This window comes from Dreissena polymorpha, chromosome 6 (genome assembly GCF_020536995.1).
Source record: "Dreissena polymorpha isolate Duluth1 chromosome 6, UMN_Dpol_1.0, whole genome shotgun sequence".
NCBI classification, from domain to species: Eukaryota; Metazoa; Mollusca; class Bivalvia; order Myida; family Dreissenidae; genus Dreissena; species Dreissena polymorpha.
The window spans coordinates 50,824,891-50,850,454 of record NC_068360.1 but is presented as its reverse complement, the minus strand read 5'-3'; the positions used below and the strand labels follow the sequence as shown (position 1 = coordinate 50,850,454).

Below are 25,564 nucleotides of genomic sequence, written 5' to 3'. Positions count from 1 at the left end.
TATGATGAAAGTATTAAACATGCTTATACTATTTCTAAACCAACTAAATTTATTTCACAATTTGTACAAGTTTGCGACTCGTTTTTCACAATTTTCAAAAGTTTGCGACTCCTTTTTTCACATTTTTTAAAAGTTTGCGACTCATTTATCACCAGTGAGGGAATCTGGAAAAAAGCCCTGATGCAATAATGTGCCTGCCCATTCCCCTCATGATAGTAAGTAAGTATGCCATGTTTGAACGCAATAGTTTTGATACTTTATGAGAAAAGTGGATGAAGACGCCGAGGCTCAGGTGATGACAATAGCTCGTATTTAAAAAAAAATAGATGAGCTAAAAATGTTTATATTATCAGTCTATATATTTTATTTTACATTTTGCTACTTTTTTCTGTACAGAAGTTTTGTGCAGATTTTACTTGGCACAGAATTCCATTATCCCATTTTAGTTCTCCCAAGATTTAATTCTACCCAGATTTTTTTTGCCCAGAAGAAAATTGCATGCTTAATTTAAATATTCTTAAAATCTGTAAAGAATTAGTTCTTCGTCTGTATTGAAACAAACTATACATAGAAATCTGGTACAACTAATGTTTAATGGACGCTCAGGGATTTTTTGCTTTTTTTGTTACAGCCTGTGCCATTCGGATTGGGAAATTAGGGCTATAAACCATGAAATTGGGAAAAATAGCACGATAAACCATGAAATTGGGAAACATTAAGGTAGTGCACCTCTAATGATTTCCCGCAATTTATTTTAAGATCATTGCCGATCTTCAATGATTGGTTATTTCCGAGAGATGCATTTTATTTTTTTCAAACTTCGAATTTTGATATGTGTTTTCCTTATTCATTTAGAATACATTATTTTCACTATAAATATTGACTTTGATCTAATTATCATCTGAAAAATACGATTTCGCGATTGATTTCTTCAAGGTCAACAAGCCTTTTTTCCTATTTACTTATGGATATCTAATTTAAGGTTGCAGTGATGTGAAGTTGTCGTGGCCGAGTGGTTAAGGCGATGCACTAGTAATCTTTTGGGATCTTCCTGCGCAGGTTCGAATCCTGCCGACATCGCATACTTTTTGCGACGCGTTTTATTTCTTTTCTAACGTAATTTGATTTAATATAGCATATAAGCAATTATTTTTGTTAAATATGTTGAAAATTGTATGCACATCCTTCAATTTTTAAAATTAAAAAGTTATGGCTAAATTGGGTAATTTACTGCTGAAAATACAAATGATGCATGTTGCACATTTTATTTTTATTTCAAAAAGTAAACGGTAAATCTGTCTATTTCTTGGTATTTTTGCTGTATTTAGTGTTTCTATAAAAAAAAATAGCTTAAAATATAACTTACCGTAAATTCGCGAATATAATACGCCCTCGTGTTTAATACGCACCCCCAACTTTGGTCCAAATTTTTTGGTAAAAATTCAAAATCCGAGTAAAATACGCACTAAAAAATTCAGTGTCCGAAATCGGCCATGACACTGTCATTTCCGAAAAAAATGTATTCACACTTGTTAAAATAAAATTTCAGATTGAAGATTCCTGTTTAAAGTGATCGCTGTCATCTGTTCTCCCACATGTTAAATGTCTTTATATATTTTCTCCATTAAGTTTATTTGAACGTATTATTTTAAACAATAACGACATTTAGAGCAATACCGGTAATTATTGACCATATCGGCAAGCTATTGCATTCCCAGTACACATTACGTTCGACAGTGTTTACACCCACTCTAATTTTCGCGCGCTTTTAGACAAAGACTTGACAGGAAAATACATGAGAAATAGATTTGCTAGCGTAAGCGTCGGGTAAGCAACAAAATGGGGAAAATATATTTTTGTGTTGTGAAAATAGCAAACCAATTTGGCGTTATCACACATCTGTTTCACAGTGCTACCCCGGTATATTGATCGCGATGTGTTATCGGGCCGTTGTCATGACAGTTGCATAATAAATATCTGTCTATTGTTTATATTACCGTTGATTGTTTTATTAACGCAAACATATGGTTAATTTGATACCAATGTGACAATTTTGAGACAATACACGGGTCCCGCTGACAAGCGATGGCCCTTCTCAGCACCTTTACCGATAACACATGGGCCACCTGCTGACACCCGGGTCAAGCAGTCAGCAAAAGAAAGAAACAGAGACGCTGTTTTTTTATAACATTTAATTCCATTTGACAATATTCAGAAAGATGATAATTATAATTATAAAATAATAAGTATTATTATTATTATTATATATATAATATCGATGGTTGGTCTATTAAGCATGTACGGTACTATACGGTGTAGCCGTGACAATTACCGTAAGCACAGTTGCCCCCCTTTGATGTAATTGTGTAATTCAAAATGGCTTACGCGCAGCGAATTACAACGATTAAGTTGAACATTTTCACAGGAAAATTTTTGTTCTGATCTAAATTCGTATATTATACGCACCCCCTACTTGAAGAAAAATTTGGCAGGTAAAAAAGTGCGTATTATATTCGCGAATTTACGGTAAATGATACTATTTTGAATTTTATGACACTTGTTTTTAACCTATCCTATTTTTACTTGGCTGAAATCACTTACATTTCATGGAGCTATTCCATAGATAAAAATTTGAAAAAAATAAATGTCTGTAAAAGAATACTTATTTCATCTTGTTTAAATTTTAAACACCTTTACTGCATCTGTACACACCAACTGCATGCCCATATTTGGAAATTTGAATGAATTATGGAACTTTTATATACCCCAGGGGTGAAAATAAACTGGACAAAAGCCGAGTGTGAGGGTGGTTTTGAAAAAATCGGTATATTTTTTTTAAAAGCATGGAAAGCCTACCTATAAATTTGCATGTAGTTAAGTGAAATGATGCGTAATAGGAAAATAATTAATTTAATTATATTTGGATATGTGACCATTAGGTGTGCGCTACCTTAAGCATTATAAATATGATTATAAAACAGAATTAAAATTGTTAAGTGCATGTTTGAGAACATTTTAATATTATTAAGTGCTGCTTTCATGTCTTCTTACAATTAAAACAGCATTTAGTTAATATCCTTTCACATGCATATTAAAATTGCAATAATCTATAAATTCTTAAATTCACCATATAATCGAAACCTCTTTAAGAGTATTAATTTAATTCAGATTTTTTTTTAATTAAATATCATATGGTGAAAACATTAACAAATGATTTTTTAAACTAAATATCATATGGTGAAAACATTAAAAAATATTAGCAAACACACTTAAGTGTTCTTGCTGTGTTAATGATGTACTAAATGGAGATAAATAATATATTTAATGTGTTTACCTTTCATTATCTTGCACTTTACATCCTCAGTTCAATGCTATTTCATTAAACTGTACAGCGTAACAAACATAATAAAGCAGAATATGCATATGAATCTGAGTATATATACACAGATCCACTAACATATAAATCAAATCATGTTTGTCTCTTTCCATTTCGAACGATACTCATCTTAAAGAGAGTTTCAAAGTTTATTGTCTAGTCCATGACATGTACAATATAAAAAAACACAATTTACAAACATGCATGGCCAATCTTATAGATTTGTAAAAGACATTTAAGTGTGTAATATTACACTTAAAACTATTGCTTTTTTTAAATGCTTTAACTTTGTGAGTAGACTGAACATTCCAACACTGGTTTCCGTGAGGCACATTCACTGTGCAGATTTCTAATAAATATTTGTTGTTTTTTATTTCAAACATAGTATTTTACGTTAATTGACACGCACATTAAATTATTCCATAAAAACCATATGATATCCGTTGTTAATTTGAATCTTATTTATCATTTTCGCCGCTTAGTCCAACTTGTTGACGCTAATATTGGTAATATTTGGAGCGTCCAACGGCTGAACCATTCGATTAATGGTGGGAATTTTTCCTTCTTTGTCTATATTGTTGCGCAAGGATTTTGTGCGCAACATTCAAGCCCCGATATAAGACACTTAATATCAACAGATTGCAATAATATTTACATACCTGTGTAGATAATTCATTTTTAACCAGGTTTTCCGAAGGAAAAAACTGGTTATTAGATTGGCGAATGCGGGCGGGCTGGCTGGCTGGTTGGCTGGCTGGCTGGCTGGCTGGCGGGCGGGCGGAACAAGCTTGTCCGGGCCATAACTATGTTGTTCATTGTCAGATTTTAAAATCATTTGGCACATTTGTTCACCATCATTGGACGGTGTGTCGCGCGAAATAATTACGTCGATATCTCCAAGGTCAAGGTCACACTTTGAGTTCAAAGGTCAAAAATGGCCATAAATGAGCTTGTCCTGGCCATAACTATGTCATTCATTGTGAGATTTTAAAATCATTTGGCACATTTGTTCACCATTATCGGACGGTGTGTTGCGCAAAAGAATCACGTCATTATCATCAATGTCAAGGTCGCCACGACTAAAAATAGATTTTTTTTAAAAACAAACTTACAAAGGGGGTTTATTTTGTTTGTTAATTTCAAAAGTTCAGTTTGAGTTTTCTCTTTTTATCAGATTTTTTTTTCACAATGAAAACCTGGTTTTGTGACAATTTTGTCCCTTGTTCCATAATGTTCCGTAAAAATTATGTAATGACACTTTTTTTTTGCACGCCTGATTAATTTAAATCCAACCACTATTCAATTTTTCAATATCTCTCGATTCGCTTGCTGTGTAGATATAAATCAATAACACAACCTTATGTAAAGCATCTGGTTAAAATGCTAAAGAATAAACAGCGTAAAATACAGTTTGCGTTTGTTTGTTGTGGTGCAGAGCGTTACATTGTAAACCGATGTTATCATACTTTTCTGGATTAATTTAGCATTGTTTTTTTTCTAAAGTGACAATTAAAAAGTTCTGAAATAAATTACATCTTTTATTTTTATACTGTACATAAATAATATTGATACAGATCGTACAGTATACCTTCCTATGTAACGTACAATGTAAGTACATCAAACAACACAGACAGAGGTGCGAAAAAGACATGCATTAAAACTGCACCATATCTGTTTTGAACATTATGCTTATTAAATCGACAAAGATTAGCATACTAGATCTAGTTAGGTAAAAGTCGGTGTTAAATGCTTATGTTAAATAAAATTACGCGTACACGTTACACCGTAATGCCTTCTTCTGATTGGTTCATATTTAAATCATTTTCATGACATGGCTACAGGTCAGTGATTGTTTTGCGATTTAAGCAGAAGTTTAACTGAAGACTTTATGCCTTTCTAACTTTGATTTGACGATAATTTAGGTAAAAATTGACTTCTGATCTCAAACAGAATGAGTTGGTTATGTTATTTTGCAATTTTACCCAAATTGATGAAAACTTAAGCTTCCTGCATGGTTTCCAACACATTTTTTACTTTTCCCCAATGAGATGTTCCAAAGAATTTAGGCCATATAAAAAGTATCTCTAAATTCTTTGCGCGTCTTATAAATGAGACTATTTCTCTTCTGCTTGCCGCCATCTTATACGAGTGTAAAAACAAGCGGGCTTAATCGGGATACATCGACTATCGTCGTTATCCTCCGCAATATAGAGAGAGATGTGTGGATAGCTTGCCAACAATAAATTGTATTCGGCTACATTCGCGAACATTACGTAAGTCAGTTGTCGTTCGGTGATGACTCGGACAAGCTCGATCGGCACTCATACAAAATTATTGCTAAATGACATCATAATCTTATTGGCTTTATTGGGAAAAAATAGTCTTTTTTTTGGAAATTTTGGTCAGATTTTTGGGAAAAAACATCGATTTTTGCAATTGGGAAGCAGCCCAATTTCGGCGGTAATTTTGGGCAAAATAAATCACTGACGCATGATAGTTTCTGTAAAGATTTTGTACAGGTTTTGTATATTTTATTCTTTACATAATCTGGTGTCATAGTCTGTCTAGACTTTTTCGTACAATATAAAGCATTCTTGGAAACCTAGGTTGTCATTGTATTGGTAGCCGGTGATAGCAAGGTCAAAGTCACTGCTATTGAAATAGAATATATGGTTTCAAGTCATTAACCTTAGTTTGCATTGACAAATGTTGATTGACTTTAGATACATGTATATAGCTACAGTACACTCCACGCGTTTTCCCCAATTTCCCTCCATACTCCGTGGGGATTGACCTGGAGGGAGATTTAGAAAATCCCGCTATATGCGGCGTTTGCATGATTTTGGACGCGGCTGTTAATGATCGGCAAAACTGATAAGCCGATGCGGCGGCCCTCGGCGTTGGCAACGCGGGGGAAACTCCGCCGCGTTTTACGAGATTACGATCAATTTAATTTTGTTTGACTTCCTGATTTAAAAAAAAAAATACATTTATTAAAAGTATATACATGTACATGTAGTATAATATTTACAATTAAAAAAAAACAACCAAGATAGATCGATCCCGACGTGGTTGTAGAAGTAGTTGTTGTTGTATAGAAAATTCATTGATTTACGACACACAAAGCTAGAATGAAATTCTATTGATGTTGTTCAATTATCTTTTTTTCTGCCTCTTATTTCTTTATTGTGAGCTAGTTTGAAGATTAAGTCATGTGGTTTTAATTTGAGGAAAGAAACATGTAAACACTAGTTGTTACAAATCATGTCTCTGGCATTTAAAGCTAAAGCCCTAAACACTGAACCATGGCTTAGCATCATTTAAAGCTAACGCCCTAACCACTGAACCATGGCATAGCATCATTTAAAGCTAACGCCCTAACCACTGAACCATGGCTTAGCATGGCTCAGATATCTCTGGCATTTAAAGCTAATGCTCTAACCACTCAACCATGGCTTAGCATGGCTCAAATGGTCAAACTTTGTTATTTTTATGCATCTCTTGTTTTATTATGTGTGATTAACACCCTGCCAAGGTTTGATCAATGGTCAGATTAAATAACTGTTGTTTATTTATAACAAATGTTCTTCACCTTTTAGGAAGCTTTTGTTTATAGTCCAGATTAAAGGGATTGAACTTATTAAGTTGCAGGCTACAATGCACTAACAGTCCCAATAAATAAGATGATGTCTATTTCCACCCGTTCTAATATTTAACATGTTGACTCTCCACCCGTTCTCATATTTGACATGTTGACTCTCCACCCGTTCTCATATTTGGCATGTTGACTCTCCACCCATTCTAATATTTGGCATGTTGACTCTCCACCCGTTCTCATATTCAGTGATTCATTTCGCCGTGCGTCCCGCGTGCCAGACGCCCGTTTTTTTCTGGGGATGCATCATTCCCAAACATGTGCGTCCTCAGGATGCATTGTTTAAAAACTCCGATTTTCAACATCGTCAAAGTTCTACACGATACTGAGTTCGATTTGTGGAGATAAGCGAAACACATGTCAACATCGTATCGAAAAGTAGAAAGGAAGTCATATTACTATATTTGGAATGTAGTACGCGTATTTTGATTGATTGAAATATATCAATTATCCAATCAGTTACGGTGTTTAATTAAAAGTTTGTTGGATGGTTCATTGGCTTTCCCGGATGGTAAACAAAGAAAATGCCGCCCAAAAAGGTTTTCAAAATTGATACTCAACAATTTAAACTTGCTGTGTAGATATTTATCGATAACGCAGCCTCGATGTAAACCATGTGGTTTAAAAGTGCAGAATAAACAACGGAAAAACACAGTTTGCATTAGTCTGTTGTGTGCGCAGACAGTTATATATAAAGCGATGTTATTATACTTACTCTGGATTAATTGAGCATTATTGTTTTTTCTAAAGTGACAATTTAAAATTTGCAAGTTCTAAAATAAATAGCATCTTTTATTTTTATACGGTACATACATAATAGTGATACAAATCGTACAGTATTCCATCCTATGTAACGTAGAATGTAAGTCCTTTTAACAACACAGACATCTGCTGTTCATACTGCATGATGTGAAAGTTTTTTTTTTTGTACATAATAAGGTCTTGACCAAAATCAGGAACAGGCTAACTGTTACACTAAATCTGTGTTGAAGGTGTAAACCTTTTGACCAAAGTAGAAATTGTCTTTTGTCACACTGTTTGAAAGGGCTAATTTTGACCCAAACATTATAAACAATAGTAATCCAATTTATTAAAACTCTAGACAGTCCAAATTGGTAAAGATATTAAAAGATCTCTGTTTAAGATGTTATATGTTTCACTGTTTGTTATTAAAAGTAAAACAAATAAATATTTTACTTGCTAAAAACCTAATTCTGTTTTTAGCTGTAAAATTGCATAAAAGAGCCCCTGGCTAAGACGTATCATTTTAAGTAATTATTTTTTAACAAATTTACAAAGACACAATCTTGGGCCCATTGTTTTTAGTTTGGACCCATTGTTTAAAAATATGCGAGTCCCAGGGACTCATTGATGTAGATTTCAAAATGAACCACTGCATATTTGACATGTTGACTCTCCACCCGTTCTCATATTTGGCATGTTGACTCTCCACCCGTTCTCATATTTGGCATGTTGACTCTCCACCCGTTCTCATATTTGGCATGTTCACTCTTATGCGTAATATTGCTTCTAATGGTATTACATTGTTAAGACATTGAAACTGACAATAACGGTGAATTGTTTGCTCTATTACTCCTTAATAGCCAAATCTGTCCTACTCATCCAGTGTTGTTTGTTTCAAAATCGGTTCTGGTAATAGGCCCCATTCCCAATGCAAAAAAGTACATTATTTTCCCAAATGGGAGCTGAAATTACCCAATGGAACACTAATTTTCCAATTTTAGTTAAAAAAAAATTATTCCAAATCCAAAGGTACCGGACAGATCCATTCCCAAAGTAGTGAAAAAAAAACATCATCCAAATATTGGTTTCGGCATCTGGTTAAGGTAAACTTACATCATCTGTTATAATTTCACCGCTTCTACTACAGGTATTAAATTTAAACTTCTCTGTGTGTTCAAGATTATGTTTTAGGGCGCTGACTAAGTTCCATTATTCTGACCTGCAATTTAGCGGAATTACTGTTAATGTGTGTGTGTCACTATCAATTATCTCCTTATCTTCAAAAATTGCAATAAAATGTTACATATGTGGATCTGTATGAACATTCATTGACAGGCACCTACAGTACAGCCAAAGCGGAACAAACGTATTTCGCGATCTGCGGCGGCAAGGCGAAACGAGTCGATGCCGCGTCAGTCGTTGAAGCCGCGTCAGTATGCGGCGGCAAGTCGCATTTCGCCGCGAAACTTCGCATCTGTCCTCCGAGGCATGCCGCGGTCCGCGACATGATGCCGAGTCGATGAGATCATGAAATATTTTTTTTTAGATTATTAGTTACATGTAGTTAACAAATTTTGAAAGAACAATTATAATAATAATTAAAGTCATAATAAATTTATTGTGCATATACATGTAAGCATAGTAAATGTGTCTGGCCAATTATTCAGTTTGTTTCCCGCCCGTAGCGTATGTATTTCACACATAAACAAGGTCACGTAATTATGTTTTCGCACATACAAGTGGTCAAGGCTCCAGCATATGGTGGATTTATAAATTAATTGCATGTTGATTCCGCTATTATATTTTAGCTGAGAAAATTAGCAGTTTGAAGCCACATCAATAATCAAGACGGTGACGACGTATTTGTAGTTTTGTTAATTATCAGCTTATTATAACTATTGTTTGAATATGCGTATATAAACACGTTTTTTTTGTTTGTTCATATTATACAGTTAATATCGCTACTAATTATCCGATAATCCCGTATATTCCTGTTTTAAAGCAAATGCTGGTAAATATTTACGATACACAAACATTCTCGATATTTCCTTAAGGATCAAATACATTTTGGCATTTGTTACTATTTATAGAGATGATGAAATAACGTCTAATCGGGGCGTTTTTTTCTCCACTGAACACGCGATTTATGCCTGACGTGATGTTCATGTATTTATACAACACAAAATACACCCAAACTTTCCAAACGACGGTCTACATGTCTGCATAATTTTCGCGCGCTTTTTATGAAACAAAGGACATTTTAGCACTGTTTATTTGACGCTAGAATTTGCCAAAGGACGCGTTAGCATTAAAATTCGGAAGTGTGTTTCGGATTACAAATTTAATAATGATAATCGAACGAAACATAAACAGTTGCGCGTAATTAATTCTACGCTACACATACATGTATGTACATGTAGGTGGATATCTTTTCACTCGATTCGCCGCGTACGTATGCGGCGGATTTACTCCGTGAAAGTACGTGAGGTTAATACAGACTCGGCGTCGTTGTGCGGATCGATGCCGAGTGCCACGGCGATACGCCCCGTGAACACACGATTCGGCCGCCGCGGACTAATAATCTGGCCGTGGCGTAGCCGCGGATTATGTTTGTGCCGCTTTGGCTGTACTGTACAACTGCAATAAGCTTTTTAGTAGGTTTATGTTTTTAGCTTACCTGAGCGATAGCTCGGGGTGAGCTATTGTGATCACTCAGCATCCGGCGTCCGTCCGTCTGTCTGTAAACAATTTGCAAACATCTTCTTCTACTAAACCATTGAGCCAATTTCAACTAAATTTCATGTGGAGCATCCCTAGGTCATGGGACAAAAGAATTGTTTAAAAAAATTTGATCACATAACCAAGATGGCCGCCATGACCATATATGGTAAAAACCTTAAAAAATCTTCTTGTCAGAAACCGCTCATCAGATTTTCAAAAAATTTCACAGGGATGACCTTTGAAGGCTCCCCTGAAAAAGTTGTTCAAAGAAATTTGATTAGTCAAAAAACATGGCCGCAGGAGCTCGTTGAACTTTGCATGTTTATTCGTTTTTGCCTATTTTGTGAAAACTTTCAAAAATCTTTCACATTTTTTGTCTGATCCTTTCCAAATTTGCACAGTGTCTTTATATCAATGAGGACATGAACCCTACAAAAAATGAGCATTATTGGTCTATGAAGTACAGAATTACCTCCCCTTGAATTGAGAAAATGGTGTTTATGCAATAAAGTCCAAATTTTTCATCCAATTCTTTCCAAACTTGTTTATATATCAGATTAAAGAGAATATAATTTTCTTTATTATGGTTTTTCTTTCATGAAAATCCATAAAGGATAAGTGTTATTAATCGTTGCTTAATTAATGAACAATGCGAATTATCAGTATTGATTTTTTTCCTGACATGCCGTCCCAGATATTAACCGCTTTCAGCTGTAGACTGTGCATCAATACATCGCCGTGTTATTGACCTGAAAAATTCATACGCAGTCGGCATTAACACCGGTCATCGAGACAAATTACTGATGTGAAAACAAATCGTACATCGTAGAGGATTAAATAAACAATTACATCTGATTAAAGATTAAAGATTGCTGCCGATTTAAATCAATTTGAGTACTTTTTGCGTATATTTGATGCCGAATGGGAAGCTGTGTTTAGACTTAAGTTGAGAAAAATGGCAACGAGATTCTTGCCTGTTTGTAGCTAAAGAAACTTCAGCGTACAGTTTATAATGGGTGGCCATTCCCAGCTGTAGTCTACGGGCGGGTAGTGAACTGGTTGAGAAAAGTGGAAGCTTGTGGAAAAGCGGTTTGAGAAGTTTGTAAGAAAACCCTGAATTATCAGTCTTGTGGGAAGAAGGCATTGCGTCTCCATGCAGAGGGCCCTTATCACATAAAGAATATAAGAACCATCAAGACCAACCAGGTAGGGTTTTTATTTTTTTAAACTAACACCCCGAATTTGGTCGTATTTTCTGTTGCTAAAGTTTACTGTTTAGGTTGTTTTGCATCAAAAATTGGCAAGATAGATCTAGCAAATTTGCCAATTTTTTTTTATTAATAACGTATGATTCATTGATTGTGAGCTTTTAAAACATTTTGACCTTTGAATAAAGCATAAATCAGGAAAAGAATTTTAACAGTAATTGAAAATACGATCAAATACGCCATTTTTGTTGACTGGGACAGGTCTTTTTTAGTTAAATAAAATGTTTTATTGTCCCCAACATATGAGCCCAGCAGCAAGAAATGTTGTTTTTTTTACTTTTTGTAAAACAAATATGGGCAACCTACCGTAATCCAAATTCGCCGACACCTTAATTCGACGATGTTCTATTTTTATCGATTAAATGGATGATTATTGTCTTGGAATCATTTCAAAGTAATACAGCCGAGTTTAAAATTATTATTTTGTGCTATTAAACATTCATTATTTCTTAAATTATTTGCTAAATATTGCTTCATGTAACCGTTACATCGTCAAATTTGGGTCTCACCAGGATACAATTATTTAGCATTCAAACAACGATTGGGATAAAAACTAGGGGAACCCATGCTGAAATTTTCAATTTTAACTGTTTAGCAGAAGCCACCATACCCAATTTTCTTAGGTGTATGTGGAGGCTTCTGGCAGCATGATTCTGTGAATATAAATGGTGACATTTGATTCTGCATTAATTAAACATGTATTATTGACTTTTTTAAAGTATGTGTGAAAAATATAATTTGTAACCACTGTTACAGGTTTTATCTGGTTCTTCAAAAGCAACACCTGCAGTCGAGTCCATGCCAGACAGAGGGTGCATGTGAATGAATTGCCTTTTGACTAAGTTTTGTGTGTTCCTTATCAAATACATGAAGATTTTTAAATATATGTGTATGTTTTTTTTTTAAGAAAATAGAATCACCAGAACAGGTACAGGCACCCTTTAAATGTGTCGAATCCAGGAGCTTCTGGGTGCCTCTGGCCCCCTTGTCTCCTGGACCCACCGAGGGCCCTGCGGCCCCCTGGCCCCCAGCTTTAAGTTCAGGATTTTCAAAATATCCAACTTTGACCCCTGCAAATGCTTTGCTAAAACTTTGGCTACAGTTTCTAAAATTTGGCTACACAAAATTCCATTTGGCTAAAATGTTGGCCACAGAAATTTTTGGGCAAGAGGAGCCCTGTTTGGATTGTATTTGGGTCATCTGGGGTCAGCAACTAGGCACTAGGTCAAATATTAGAAAAACCTTGTGTAGACTATAGAGGTCACAGTTTTCATCAGATTTTATTGAAATATAGTCAGAATGTTTGTCTTGTTAAAATCTGGATTGGGATTGACTTTGGGTCATCTAGGGTCAAAAACTAGGTCAGATTAAAAAAACAAACTTTTGTAGACAGTAGAGGTCACAGTTTTCATTAAATCTTTATGAAATTTGGCCAGAATTTTAATCTTGATGAAATCTGGGTTGGGATTGTATTAGGGTCATCTGGGGTCAAAAACTAGGTCAAATTATAGAAAAACTTTGTGAAGACAATAGAGGTCCTAGTTTTTATATGATCTTAATGAAATATGGTCAGAATGTTTATCTTGATAATATCTGATTTTGGATCGTATATGGGTCATCTGGGGTCAAAAATTAGGTCACCAGGCAAATTCTAGTAAAACCTTGTGTAGATGAAAGAGGTCACAGTTTTCATCACGTCTTAATGAAATTTTGTCAGAATGTATTAATTAATGAAATTTGGCTTGGGATTGTATATGGGTCTAATAAAATTTAAGTTCATGAAGCAAGGTTAGTCAGGTGAGCAATTCAGGGCCATCATGGCCCTCTTGTTATTATATAGTAGTCCGTTCCGAGCTAGTTTAATTGCATTAGGTATAACGAAACGATAATGCAGACATAGCAAAATACTGGTATGGTAAACCATGTAAATATTATGTGTTTTGCTTAATAATGTTGTTGAATGACACTATTTCAAACGATCAGATTAATTGACCATCACATAATAATTGTTTTCTTCTTCCAACCTTTAAGAAAAAAAATCTGAATATCGTAATTAAAAAAAAACAAAAAACACCTCTACATTTCTGCCTTCTCAAGAGCCACACTTGTGAGAGCTGACACATTTTGCAACAGTTACATGTGGACCTATGCCATGATTGGCAAATTTTTGTGTGTTCTCGTTTCCACTCAATAACTCAAGCAAATGTCATAGGATCTTCGCCTCACGTCATGAAAATGTGTTAGGCAATAATATCTAGGTCAAGTTTGATAATCAGCCGACTTGACCCAGACACTTCTGAGTTACAGCCCTTGAATCATCGCAAAATTGCATTTTTTTTCGTCTCGCTTAATAACTCTAGCAAATGTCATAGGATCTTCGCCGCACTAAATGAAAATGTGTAAGGTCATAAGATCTAGGTATATGGTGATCACACTGTCTGTCTCTCTGTCTGTCTGCCACACTTTTGCGTTTAGGTTTGAAAAAATGCTCATAACTTCTATGTCACTTTAGATGTAACCTTTATATTTGGTATGCATGTGTATATGGAAAGGGCCTTTCCATACGCGCACAAATTTTGACCCCTTTGACCTTGACCTTGAACTTAGGGTCTGCATTAATTTACGTAAAGGTTTCGAAAAAGCATTTTTCGGGGGCACATGTCTTCCGATGGAGACAGCTCTTGTTTCAAGTAATGTAATATAACACTTGTGATATTTTAATCAATATAAACTAATAATTGTAAAAAATACGGTATTTTAGAACTTTCCTTTTTTGATCAATCACGGTTGATGGCCCTTTAATTCAAGTTTAAACATCAAAACATTGTCCAGCTGGAATAAAATTATAAGTCAGCGTACTATTCTTGTTAAACCAGGCATTTATTTGTACTACTCTTCTTAACTAAATGTATTAATACTTCTACACTTACAGTCAGTTTAAGTTTACCTTCCATTCAATGCATCTTTATTCATACATTCTTTCTATTCAGGGTTAAAAGTAACCTGATACTGTACTTGTTCTCACATGCGTGACCGTTTACATAGTGACAATGTTTACTATGATAACATAACCGTGCCGCAAAGAGCTTTAAGGATCATTGTTTGGCAAATATTTTATTTAAGCTGTGATTTTCTGAGTCAAGTTAGAAGTTTTAAATGTTGTGTTATTGTACAAAATATATAAAGTGTGTGTCTTTATAATAATAATGTTTCTTTATTGATGCATATTTTTTCTGAATTTTAAGTGTCAAAAAGTGACTTTGTTGAAATTGTTCAAAAGGTACAAAATGGCAGCAAGTGCTCAGTCTTCAGTTGATCAGGGTTCTAATGAAGTGAAGGACTATATTTGTAATGCCTGTGAAGACCAGAATAATGCTGAGACAAGTGCTGATTTCTATTGTAAACAGTGTGATCGGTTTTATTGTGGAAACTGTATTGATTTACATGGTAAATTGTTGGCTAAACATACAGCATTTGGAAGAGTAGATATAGATAAGTGGCCAGTTTCCAAAAAAGTGGTGGATTTTCTACTAACTTGTTATGAACACAAAGACAATAAAGTTGACAAGTTCTGCACCACCCACAGTCAGCTGTGCTGCCCTCAGTGTGTATCCGATTATCACAGGTGCGTAAATAGCCTTCAGTGGTTTAGTTTGTACAAGAAAAAGAAAAACATATGAGCCATGCTCTGTGAAAAGGGGATTTATTGTATGTGCAATACTTTTCGCCTAAACTGTATTTTTGCTAAGAAGATATTTTCTTGAAACGAAAAATATCATAGAAGCAGAAAGTGTCGTCCCTGATTAGCTTATGCGGACTGCAAAGGCTAATTTGGGACGACACTTTATGCACATGCACCGAACCTCCTTTTCACACAGCACGGCCCATATAATATACAGAAATTTAGATGTTTTCAACCCATATTTATCCTCACATAACATTCAAAACAAGAGACTTTATGACAAAGTACATGTTCATTTTCAAACCCACCAATCTGTTATTAAATTGAGATTTATCTATATTTGCTTTTATTCGGAAATATATTTAAATGTTGAAACTTATCATACAGAGAACAAACTGTGATAATTATTAATGTCAGTATCAGTTTATGGTTCATATATAAATATTTGAAGCATGATTATAAAATTAAGAAATTTAGTTGTGTAAGATAATCTATCACTTGTGACCAACTCAATAGCTTGAAAAGGAATTTTGCAAAACATAATTGATCCAGAGTATATTCATTTAATATAGGTCTGTTGGAATGTTAAAGAAATGTTTAAAAGCTGAATACCATATCTATTAACATATTTCTCTTGATTATACTAATGACACACAATTGACACTGCTTATTTGATAATTTAAAATGATAACACACTTGACTGATTATAAGGGAAATGTTTTTTCTTAAAATGTTCTTTGGTCCAATTATTACTTTTGAAGATTATTCAGTACCCATGCTTCAGTAGCTTCTACAATCAGATTACCCTACCCAGTGAGTATCTGTACATTGTGATATGTCAATTATGCAAATCTCTTTGTGTGAGTGTAGTGTCAGGCAATTTGAAAAGAGATCTTAAATCCATTCAATTGCTTTACCTGCCAACTCAATGGAGGCCTTACATTAGTTGTAATGACTGCTATATGATATCCATACCTAAAATTGTGTATATAAAACTCACTGGTCATCAACAATTAAAGGGACTAATTAATTAGATTTCCCACTACCAGAAAACTGCCATGCTCTAGGTTCAAGTGTCTGACTTGTAACATTATTTGATTTAACTAGGAATATCTTCCTCGTCCATACCATGTGTCACTCATTAATTCAATGATCCTTGGTGAAAACTTGCAGCTCATGGTTAAAGGGCATGAGTATACTGTTCTGCTTTAAATTATTGTTTAATGATTTACTTGTAACTCTTTCTTGTACTTTTATTCTTATATTATGCTGCCCGCCCTGCCCCCACCATCACACACTTTCTGGCAATATATAACATTTATTATGTTGTCGTGTATATATACATCATAAGTCACACAAACAAAACATGAAACGCGTAAACGAAAAACAGCATTTGTGTCAACTACAAATGAAATCAGCAGAAATAACTGTAAATTTAGAATTAAATTACATATTAATTGCATGAAAAATTGTATTCTCTGAAACTGGAATGGTCAAGGTTTAATATTTGTGGTGTAACATCATATAAAGGTCGTCTGCTTGGTTGGTTCAAATTATGACCATCAGGGGTCAAAACTAGTCACTCCGTAGGGATGACATAATTTATATTGACTCTAAATACTATTCTGTACAGATATTAATCCCAAACCACCAGGTCAGGCATTTAATATGTTTTGTTTATCATCATGATATAGCCATCTTTTACCAAGCTTAATCAGATCACGCCCATTCTGTCAAAACTGGGCCCAAGGGGTATATGAAAACTGATGAAATACATAACTGACACAATCTTCAATACTGAAACAACAAGTGACAGTGCTTTGATATTTATCATCTAGTTGTCCTCTACAAGTTTTGTTCTAATCATGCCCCTCATGTCAAAACTGGCCACGCCCCAGTGGTCTGATGATTTATGAAGACTTGAGACTTAAAAAATATGATTCATAAGTCTCAGACCAATTCTTTGGTATGTCACATCTGGTAGAGGCCTGCACAAAAATGTTTAAATGCATCCCTTGGGAAAAAATATGGCCATACGGATTTATTAACCATAATAACTTCTTTTTTAAACCACAATACCTACAGCTTTGATATGTCGTATGTGAAATCAAAATGTGTTCCACTAAAAATACTGTTCTAGTTATTTTCCTGAGTTTCTAAAGTGGAAATGCTCCACTGTCACATAATTGATATAGACCTACATAGTTGAATTATTTTTAAAATCTTCTCTACCTGCCAAGTCAGAGGTGTAATATATGTCATCATGACCCCTATCGAAATTAGGGTCACTAGGTCAAAGGTAAAGGTCACTGTCACAATAAGTGGGCATATGTCTCCGACCGCAGAACACTTGTTTTTATTGTGTGTAGTATAAAGTTAATTGCAAAATATTATTCATACATGTGTATCTCCCAACTTTTAAAAAATCATTGACTTTAGAGTTGCTACTGTAAGAAATGTCAATATCAAAAATAAATATACAATCGGCCAATCTCTTGGATCCTCCTTTAACATATTTTTACAATGGCGTCTTTTCTTGTCCACGAATAGATCAAGTGACAACAACAAAAGCAAAAAAATTACAATAGGTTAAATTACAAATAAACTTATTATGAGATAGTAGACCAGGTTGCATGTCATAAGCTGCTCAACGCAGGCTAGATTGTTAATACTGACACTTTATTTAGAAATAGAGGACCTCCTCTAAGATTTTGGGTTATTTTAATTTGCATTTTTTCTTTGGTCTGTTTATTGATTGGTTTGTAGACCAATCATTTCCAAATAATACTTAGAGCATGCTTTGACCTACAGCCATGCACATTTTTATCTCCCCCGCTTCGAAGAAGAAGGGGTATATTGTTTTGCACATGTCGGTAGGTCGGTCCGTCCGTCCATCCACCAGATGGTTTCCGAATGATAACTCAAGAACGCTTGGGCCTAGGATCATTTAACTTCATAGGTACATCAATCATGACTGTCAGATGACCCCTATTGATTTTCAGGTCACAAGGTCAAAGGTTAAGGTCACAGTGACTTGAAATTGTAAAATGGTTTCCGGATGATAACTCAAGAACACTTATGCCTAGGATCATGAAACTTCATAGTTACATTGATCATGACTTGCAGATGACTCCTATTGATTTTCAGGTCACTAGGTCAAAGGTCAAGGTCACGGTGACTCAACTTAGAAAAATGGTTTTCTTATGATAACTCAAGAAAACTTACGCCTAAGATCATAAAACTTCATAGGTACATCGATCATGACTGGCAGATGACCCCTATTGATTTTCAGGTCACTAGGTCAAAGGTCAAGGTCACAGTGACTCGAAATAGTAAAATGGTCTCTGGATGATAATTCAAGAATAATAAGGAACATTTTGAACAAACATATGGGGCTGCACACGCTAACCTGACTATTCAAACATTTTACAATGGCTTCTTTACTTGTCCACGAATAGATCACTTGACAACAACAAAAGCAAAATAATCACAATAGGTTAAATAACAACAACAAATATGGGGAGATACAAATGTAGTAGACCAGGTTGCATGTCATATGTCGCTCATCACAGGCTAGATTGTACATACTGAGTTTGGGAATAGACATTAAATATACGTCATGCTTGTTTTTTTGTGGGATGGAAGAGCATTAATGATCTTTTCTTGCATGTGTTATTATGGATAGTGTGGTCAAGGTGTACAATGATACTAAAACTGAAAACAATATTAACTACTTGAAATGTATTCTTAGTACATGGATACCTCTACAATCCAATTTGTCCCACAACTGCACAAATGTCTTTAAATTATGAACAAATATATGGAGTTGCACAAGTTAACCTGACAATTACTATGTTACTGTAGAAGTATCCCTCTATTTGAGTAACGCTTCTCACAATTGAAAAAATATTATCGTTTGGTTAAAGGGATTGTCACATAACTCTTCTTATGTAAAATAAAAAAAAAAAAATATCAAGGTGCATAATTTCACATGGTGGGTAATGCTTTAAGATTAGTTCATCCCTCTATCAGCTGTACAGATATATCAAACTATGCATGTGGGTAAAATTACCCAATGATAAATATTTATGTAAAGTGTTAGTCCTCTTGTAGCAAGCAATACTGATTATTTTACACTCTACACATATTTTAAAATGTCATTTATGTATAAATATGAGACATTACTACAATTATGATGAAAACAACAGAAACAACATATAGAGGTGTGCATTAGCTCACATGCCTGGTTACTGTACTTTAAAGTTGCAGGAATACATGTTGAGTTATATAAGCCAGAAAAGTCACGCAGATGGATGGAAAAGTGCAAATCTATATACCTCCATATTAACCCTTTGAATGCTGGGAAATTTGTCGTCTGCTAAAATGTCGTCTGCTGAATTTGTAAAATAAGCATTTTCTTCATTTTTTATCCCCACGCTTTTTGAAAAAAAGGTGGGGATATTGTGGTGATCTCCGCCGTCCGTCCGTCCGTCCGTCCGTCTGTCCGTCCGTCCTGGCCACTATCTCCTCCTACACTAAAAGCACTAGAACCTTGAAATTTACACACATGGTAGCTATGAGCATATGTGCGACCCTGCACTATTTGGAATTTTGATCTGACCCCTGGGTCAAAAGTTATAGGGGTTGGGGTGGGGCCGCGTCAGAAAATTATCACTCATTTTTTTAGGTTATTTTACATTTACTTCTTTATTTCTACACCGATTCACTTCAAATTGATACTGGACCTCACCTATGACAATACGGTCAATCTCAACCATGCATGGCCCCATTCCCAACCCTGGGGCGCCCCGCCCACATAGGCCACACCCACCAAAAATTTCCATTTACTATAATTTTTTCATTTCTACACGGATTCACTTCAAATTGATACTGAACTTTTGTTATGACATTAGGGTCAATCTCAACTATGCATGGCCCCAATCCCAACCCTGGGGCGCCCGCCCACATAGGCCACACCCACCAAAAAATTCCATTTACTATAATTTTTTCATTTCTACACGGATTCACTTCAAATTGATACTGAACTTCTCTTATGACATTAGGGTCAATCTCAACTATGCATGGCCCCATAACCAACCCTGGGGCCCTGCCCACATAGACCACACCCACCCAAAATTGCCTTTACTATAATTTCTTCATTTCTACACCGATTCACTTCAAATTGATATTGAACTTCTCTTATGACAATACAGTCAATCTCAACTATGCATGGCCCCATTACCAACCCTGGGGCGCCCCGCCCACATAGACCACACCCACCCAAAATTGCCTTTTACTATAATTTCTTCATTTCTACACCGATTCACTTCAAATTGATACTGAACCTCTCTTATGACAATACGGTCAATCTCAACTATGCATGGCCCCATTACCAACCCTGGGGCGCCCTGCCCACATATGTCACACCCACCCAAAATTGCCTTTTACTATAACTTCTTCATTTCTACACCAATTCACTTCTAATTGATGATGAACTTCTCTTATGACAATACGGTCAATCTCAGCTATGCATGGCCCCATTACCAACCCTGGGGCACACCTAGGTCAAACATTCGGCGTGGGGATACGCGTCGGCCTCTGCCGCGCCATTTCTAGTTTCAAAGAATACTATCAGAATAGCAAACAGTTTGGATCCTGATGAGACGCCACGTTCTGTGGCGTCTCATCTGGATCCAAACTGTTTGCAAAGGCCTTTAAAATTCAGCTCCAGCGCTTTAAGGGTTAAGCCCAAGAAGCGTTAATTTATTGTCCATGTATGTTTTTATTTGACACTTTATACTTGTTTGAAGCCTTACATAATATCACTTACTATTCCTTAGTATGTACATGTATTAATTGTTTATTTCAGCCAGTGCAGTAAAGTGACCCAGATTTCGGAGCTGACCAACTCGCAGCCCACAGGCCTAGAGGGGCTGTCAGTGGAGCTGGAAACTGTCCTGGGGGAAATTAAAACCCTGCAAATCAGTCAGAAGGCCAGCATTCAGTCATTGCAGAGAACATACAAGGAACATAGTGCAGTTATGATAGAGCAAATGCTTGGCAATTTAAATACTTATATAGATGAATGTGATAATAATTCTGTGGGTACATCAGGCGGAAATGAGCAATATTTAAAAGAAGAGATGTGTAGGAGTGTTCTCTCTATCGTGAATGAATTCGATAATATTACTACGAAGGAACTTAACGAGATGAAAGATGAAGTTATAAGTATTAAAGAGTCAGTTACAAGTTCTATTCATAAATGCACCACTCTTCACAATGACTTGTCACAATTCCATGAACTTGTTCAGAAAATTGGAGATAATAAGGAGCTCTGTCTTATAGCCAGCATAAAATGTAAGCATATAATACAGCAAGCATTGACTCTGCTAGGAAAGTCAGGCAAGGCGTTTAACGTCCAGCGGAAGTCTGTGCACAATGTGAGAATACCAAGTGATTCATATGAATGTAGTATTGCAGGCATATGTGTTCTGACTGATGGGCAGGTGCTGGTCGCAGACTCAAAGAATAAGAGGATCAAGCTGCTGAACCAGCAGTACCAGGTGGTGAATCACTGGGATGTGACTGCTGGGCCATGGGACATATGTTTGATCACATCCAGTGAGGTTGCAGTGGCTGTGAATGACCATGATAGCAAGATACATGAGGTCCAGTTTATCACTGTCAACCAGGGAAAGCTTGTTTCTGGCAGGAAGTTTCAGTTACAACATGAATGTACATGTATTACCCATCACCAAGGAGACCTTTTTGTCACCTCTGGTAAAGAATTGTACAAATACTCACTGAATGGCAAACTGATCTGCAGACTCTACCAAGATAGACAAGATTGGACAGGTAAGAAACATGGTGAATCCATCCTGATAACATGTGTATTATGTACAGGGATTTGTCTAGCCATTGTGGACAAAGGAGTCTAGTCAAATTGTGTTATTTTAAATTCATACAATGACAAATTTGGGAATTTTTATTGACTAAATGAACCGAGTTGGGATTTATTTTTTTAATCAACAAATATTGACCCATTAGGCCTTTATCTTGTTATTTTGAAAAAATAATATAAATTATAGTTACATACTTTGTGAGATGATAATAAAATAAAATTCAGATGTAATAGCAAAAAAACCTGCTGATGTATTATAAAATATTTGTTCTATAATTCATATGTGCCCTTTGAATGCTACAGTACATTGTAGCCAAAACAAGATTCAGAAATATTGATTTATAAACATGAGTAATGAAGTATTTTGACTGTCACTACATGGCATGTCTATAAATAGAAACTGTGTTCCTGGCAGTGAGACACTTTCTGACCTGGTCTTAATTTTGTGGTTGTAAAATGATTGTACATGTACAATATGTTTACCTGTTGATAGAACTGTTCAATTGTTTCAGTATGTGTAATTGTTTCCATCTGTGTACTTGTTTTGCTTCAATTCATATCTAACTCACTAGTCGCATTTCAACATGTCAAACGTTAACACAATAGCTCTGCTACTGAAGTTTATTGTCACGCTTAACTATTAAATTATTGAAATGTATGCATATATTTTAGATGTGTAAAGGCCTCTTTATAGCAACATATGCGTAATACAATATCACTGCAGTATGTTTAATAAGATTATTTAACATTGACAGTAATTCAATATCTTGATGTTACTCTGTTTGGCAGTATTCAAGTGTGCTGTGAGTCCCACAGGGGACAAGCTGTACATCACAGACGGCATGCAGGACAAGCTTCTCACCCTGGCCAGGGATGGCACACTCCTGGCTACATACTCAGACCCAGCACTAGGGTGGCTATGTGGTCTACATGTGACCCCTGCAGGCCAGGTGCTGGTCTGTGGAGGCTGGCCCCCCACTGTACTTCAGGTGGGCTGGGAGGGAGAGAGTAAGCTGGCTAATCTTGCTACTCACAAGGATGGAGTGAGGAGCCCACGGTCAGTCTGCTACATCAGCACAACATCATCCATCATTGTGGGACAGATGTACAAGGACAACATCCTGGTGTTCAGAGTGGAATAGTGTGTACATGTATGTATTAGTTGTTGTAATTAGTGATTAGTATTTCAATGACAATGTGTTGTTTAGCATACGAACATAGTAGTGTGTGATGTTACAATACAACATTGTTTGTGTAGTTTAAGATACAAATAATTTATGTGCACATATTGTTATCTGATTATACAATGTGAGGGTTTTTGTTGGAACATAAGATGTAATGCATATTATGTTATGTTGTCATAACGTTTGTGTCATTATGGTCCTAACATTTAGTTCTTGTAAACTGTGCATGAAAAAACAAAGCATTTCAACTGAAAATTTCATATTTGTACATAAATGCACATGTACATAGCAACTAAGGCTATTTTTAGACTTTCATTTCTATAAACACCATGCCATGTAAGAAATGTATATGGATGAATATTTTTTATATAAAATATTGTTTAAGTAATCTTTGGAGGCGCATATATTGGAATTTTACGCAATGTTTACAGAAAGGTAACACTTGATGTGAGATTTATTAATTTGCCACATTTTATGCTGTTGAGCATTTGTTATTGATTTTCATTACATTTATATAAATTTGTGTGAATCCTAAATATACATACTAGAAAAACATCAAGCTATTTTGCTGCTCCAGTCGCTGCTGAATCAGGACAAGGATGCTGAGGATGTCGTGGACAAGGATGACCTGAATACACAGAAGGTAACATAGACGTTTTTAATTATCAGGCCTTTTCATGGCCAATTTGGGAAAAAATGCAATTTTGGGATTTTTATTTTTTGTGTGCGAAAAGTCCATTGATTTCAGAAAAACAAATTTAATATAACTATTTCTAAAACTTAAATTTAAAGAATAAAATCATATTACGCTAGTAATATACTTTTTTTAGATCTTATTGAAATATAATTGAGACATATTAATCATAAGGCACTTATTATGCCCCCCATTTGAAGAAGAGGGGGTATATTGTTTTGCACATGTCGGTCCTTCTGTCCGTCCACCAGATAGTGTCCTGATGATAACTAAAGAACGCTAAGGCCTAGGATCATGAAACTTCATAGGTACATTGATCATGACTGGCAGATGACCCCTATTGATTTTCAGGTCACTAGGTCAAAGGTCAAGGCCACAGTGATTCGAAATAGTCAAATGGTTACCGGATGATAACTACAGAATGCTTAAGCCTAGGATCATCAAACTTCATAGATACATTGATCATGACTGGCAGATGACCCCTATTGATTTTCAGGTCACTAAGTCAAAGGTCAAGGTCACAGTGACAAAAAACATATAAACACCATGGCTGCCACTACAACTGACAGCCCATATTGGGGCATGCATGTTTTACAAAACAGCCCTTGTTAAAGAAAGAAAAACGCTTTGCGTATGGGTCCGTTTCACATACCCATAAAAGGAAAAGACCTGCTTATGTATTCCCTATATATTAAGAATGCGCAAAAGATGAGGTGGAAAAGAAAAGTATGAATTTACTTAAGATAAAATACCCTTTTTACTTGTTTGTATAGTGTAAACTTATATATATATATATATATATATATATATATATATATATTCATCCGAAATTTCGTGGTCAAAAAGACTTTTACGGACACACAGCGATTTTCCTTGTCCAATTGGGAAAAGTACCCGTTCCGGTCCAATTGGGAAAAATCGAGTCGTGAAAACCTCAAAATTGGGAAAAATCGAGTCGTGAAAACCTCAAATTGGGAAATTGGTGTATTTGATTTTTTGCTCCCGAATACTTTAAAATTGATAAACAAGTGTTTTCAAGCTGTCAATATTATATAAACCTAGGTTCAAGCTATAGAGCTGCAAAGGGAAACTAACTAAATGTTGCTTTAAAAAAAAAAAAAAAAAAAAAAAAATTTTTTTTTTTTTTTTTTTTTTTTTTTAACTTTTATTGGGAATTTAAGGACAGAAATTGGGAAATTTGTATTTTTTTCGTCATTGGGAAAGTGCCGTTTACCGGTACTTTATAAAGAAGGAGGAAAATCACTGACACATTAGTTTATTTTGTGGATTTCTCAGTTCAGAAAAATAAATGATGAATTTGTGTCAGTTACTTTTCTGT

The 25,564-nt window shown here is 35.2% G+C and overlaps 2 protein-coding genes across 73 annotated transcripts in view; both read left to right on the top strand.

Moving 5' to 3' along the window:
- LOC127834542 (uncharacterized) overlaps positions 1–25,564 on the top strand; it is a 147,882-nt gene that overhangs the window by 52,168 nt on the left and 70,150 nt on the right. For 22 of the 25 annotated variants that reach the window (XM_052360524.1, XM_052360504.1, XM_052360500.1 and 19 more), the window contains exons 1-4: positions 14,815–15,389; positions 21,316–22,301; positions 23,137–23,498; positions 24,109–24,174. In XM_052360524.1, coding sequence (XP_052216484.1) covers positions 15,052–15,389; positions 21,316–22,301; positions 23,137–23,489 — 1,677 coding nt within the window. In that variant the 5' untranslated portion in view covers positions 14,815–15,051 and the 3' untranslated portion in view covers positions 23,490–23,498; positions 24,109–24,174. Of the gene's footprint in view, positions 1–14,814; positions 15,390–21,315; positions 22,302–23,136; positions 23,499–24,108; positions 24,175–25,564 lie in introns of those variants that run through there. The other 3 variants (XM_052360502.1, XM_052360501.1, XM_052360499.1) reach the window with 2 other exon arrangements.
- LOC127834539 (uncharacterized) overlaps positions 1–25,564 on the top strand; it is a 165,488-nt gene that overhangs the window by 111,227 nt on the left and 28,697 nt on the right. The window lies entirely within an intron of this gene.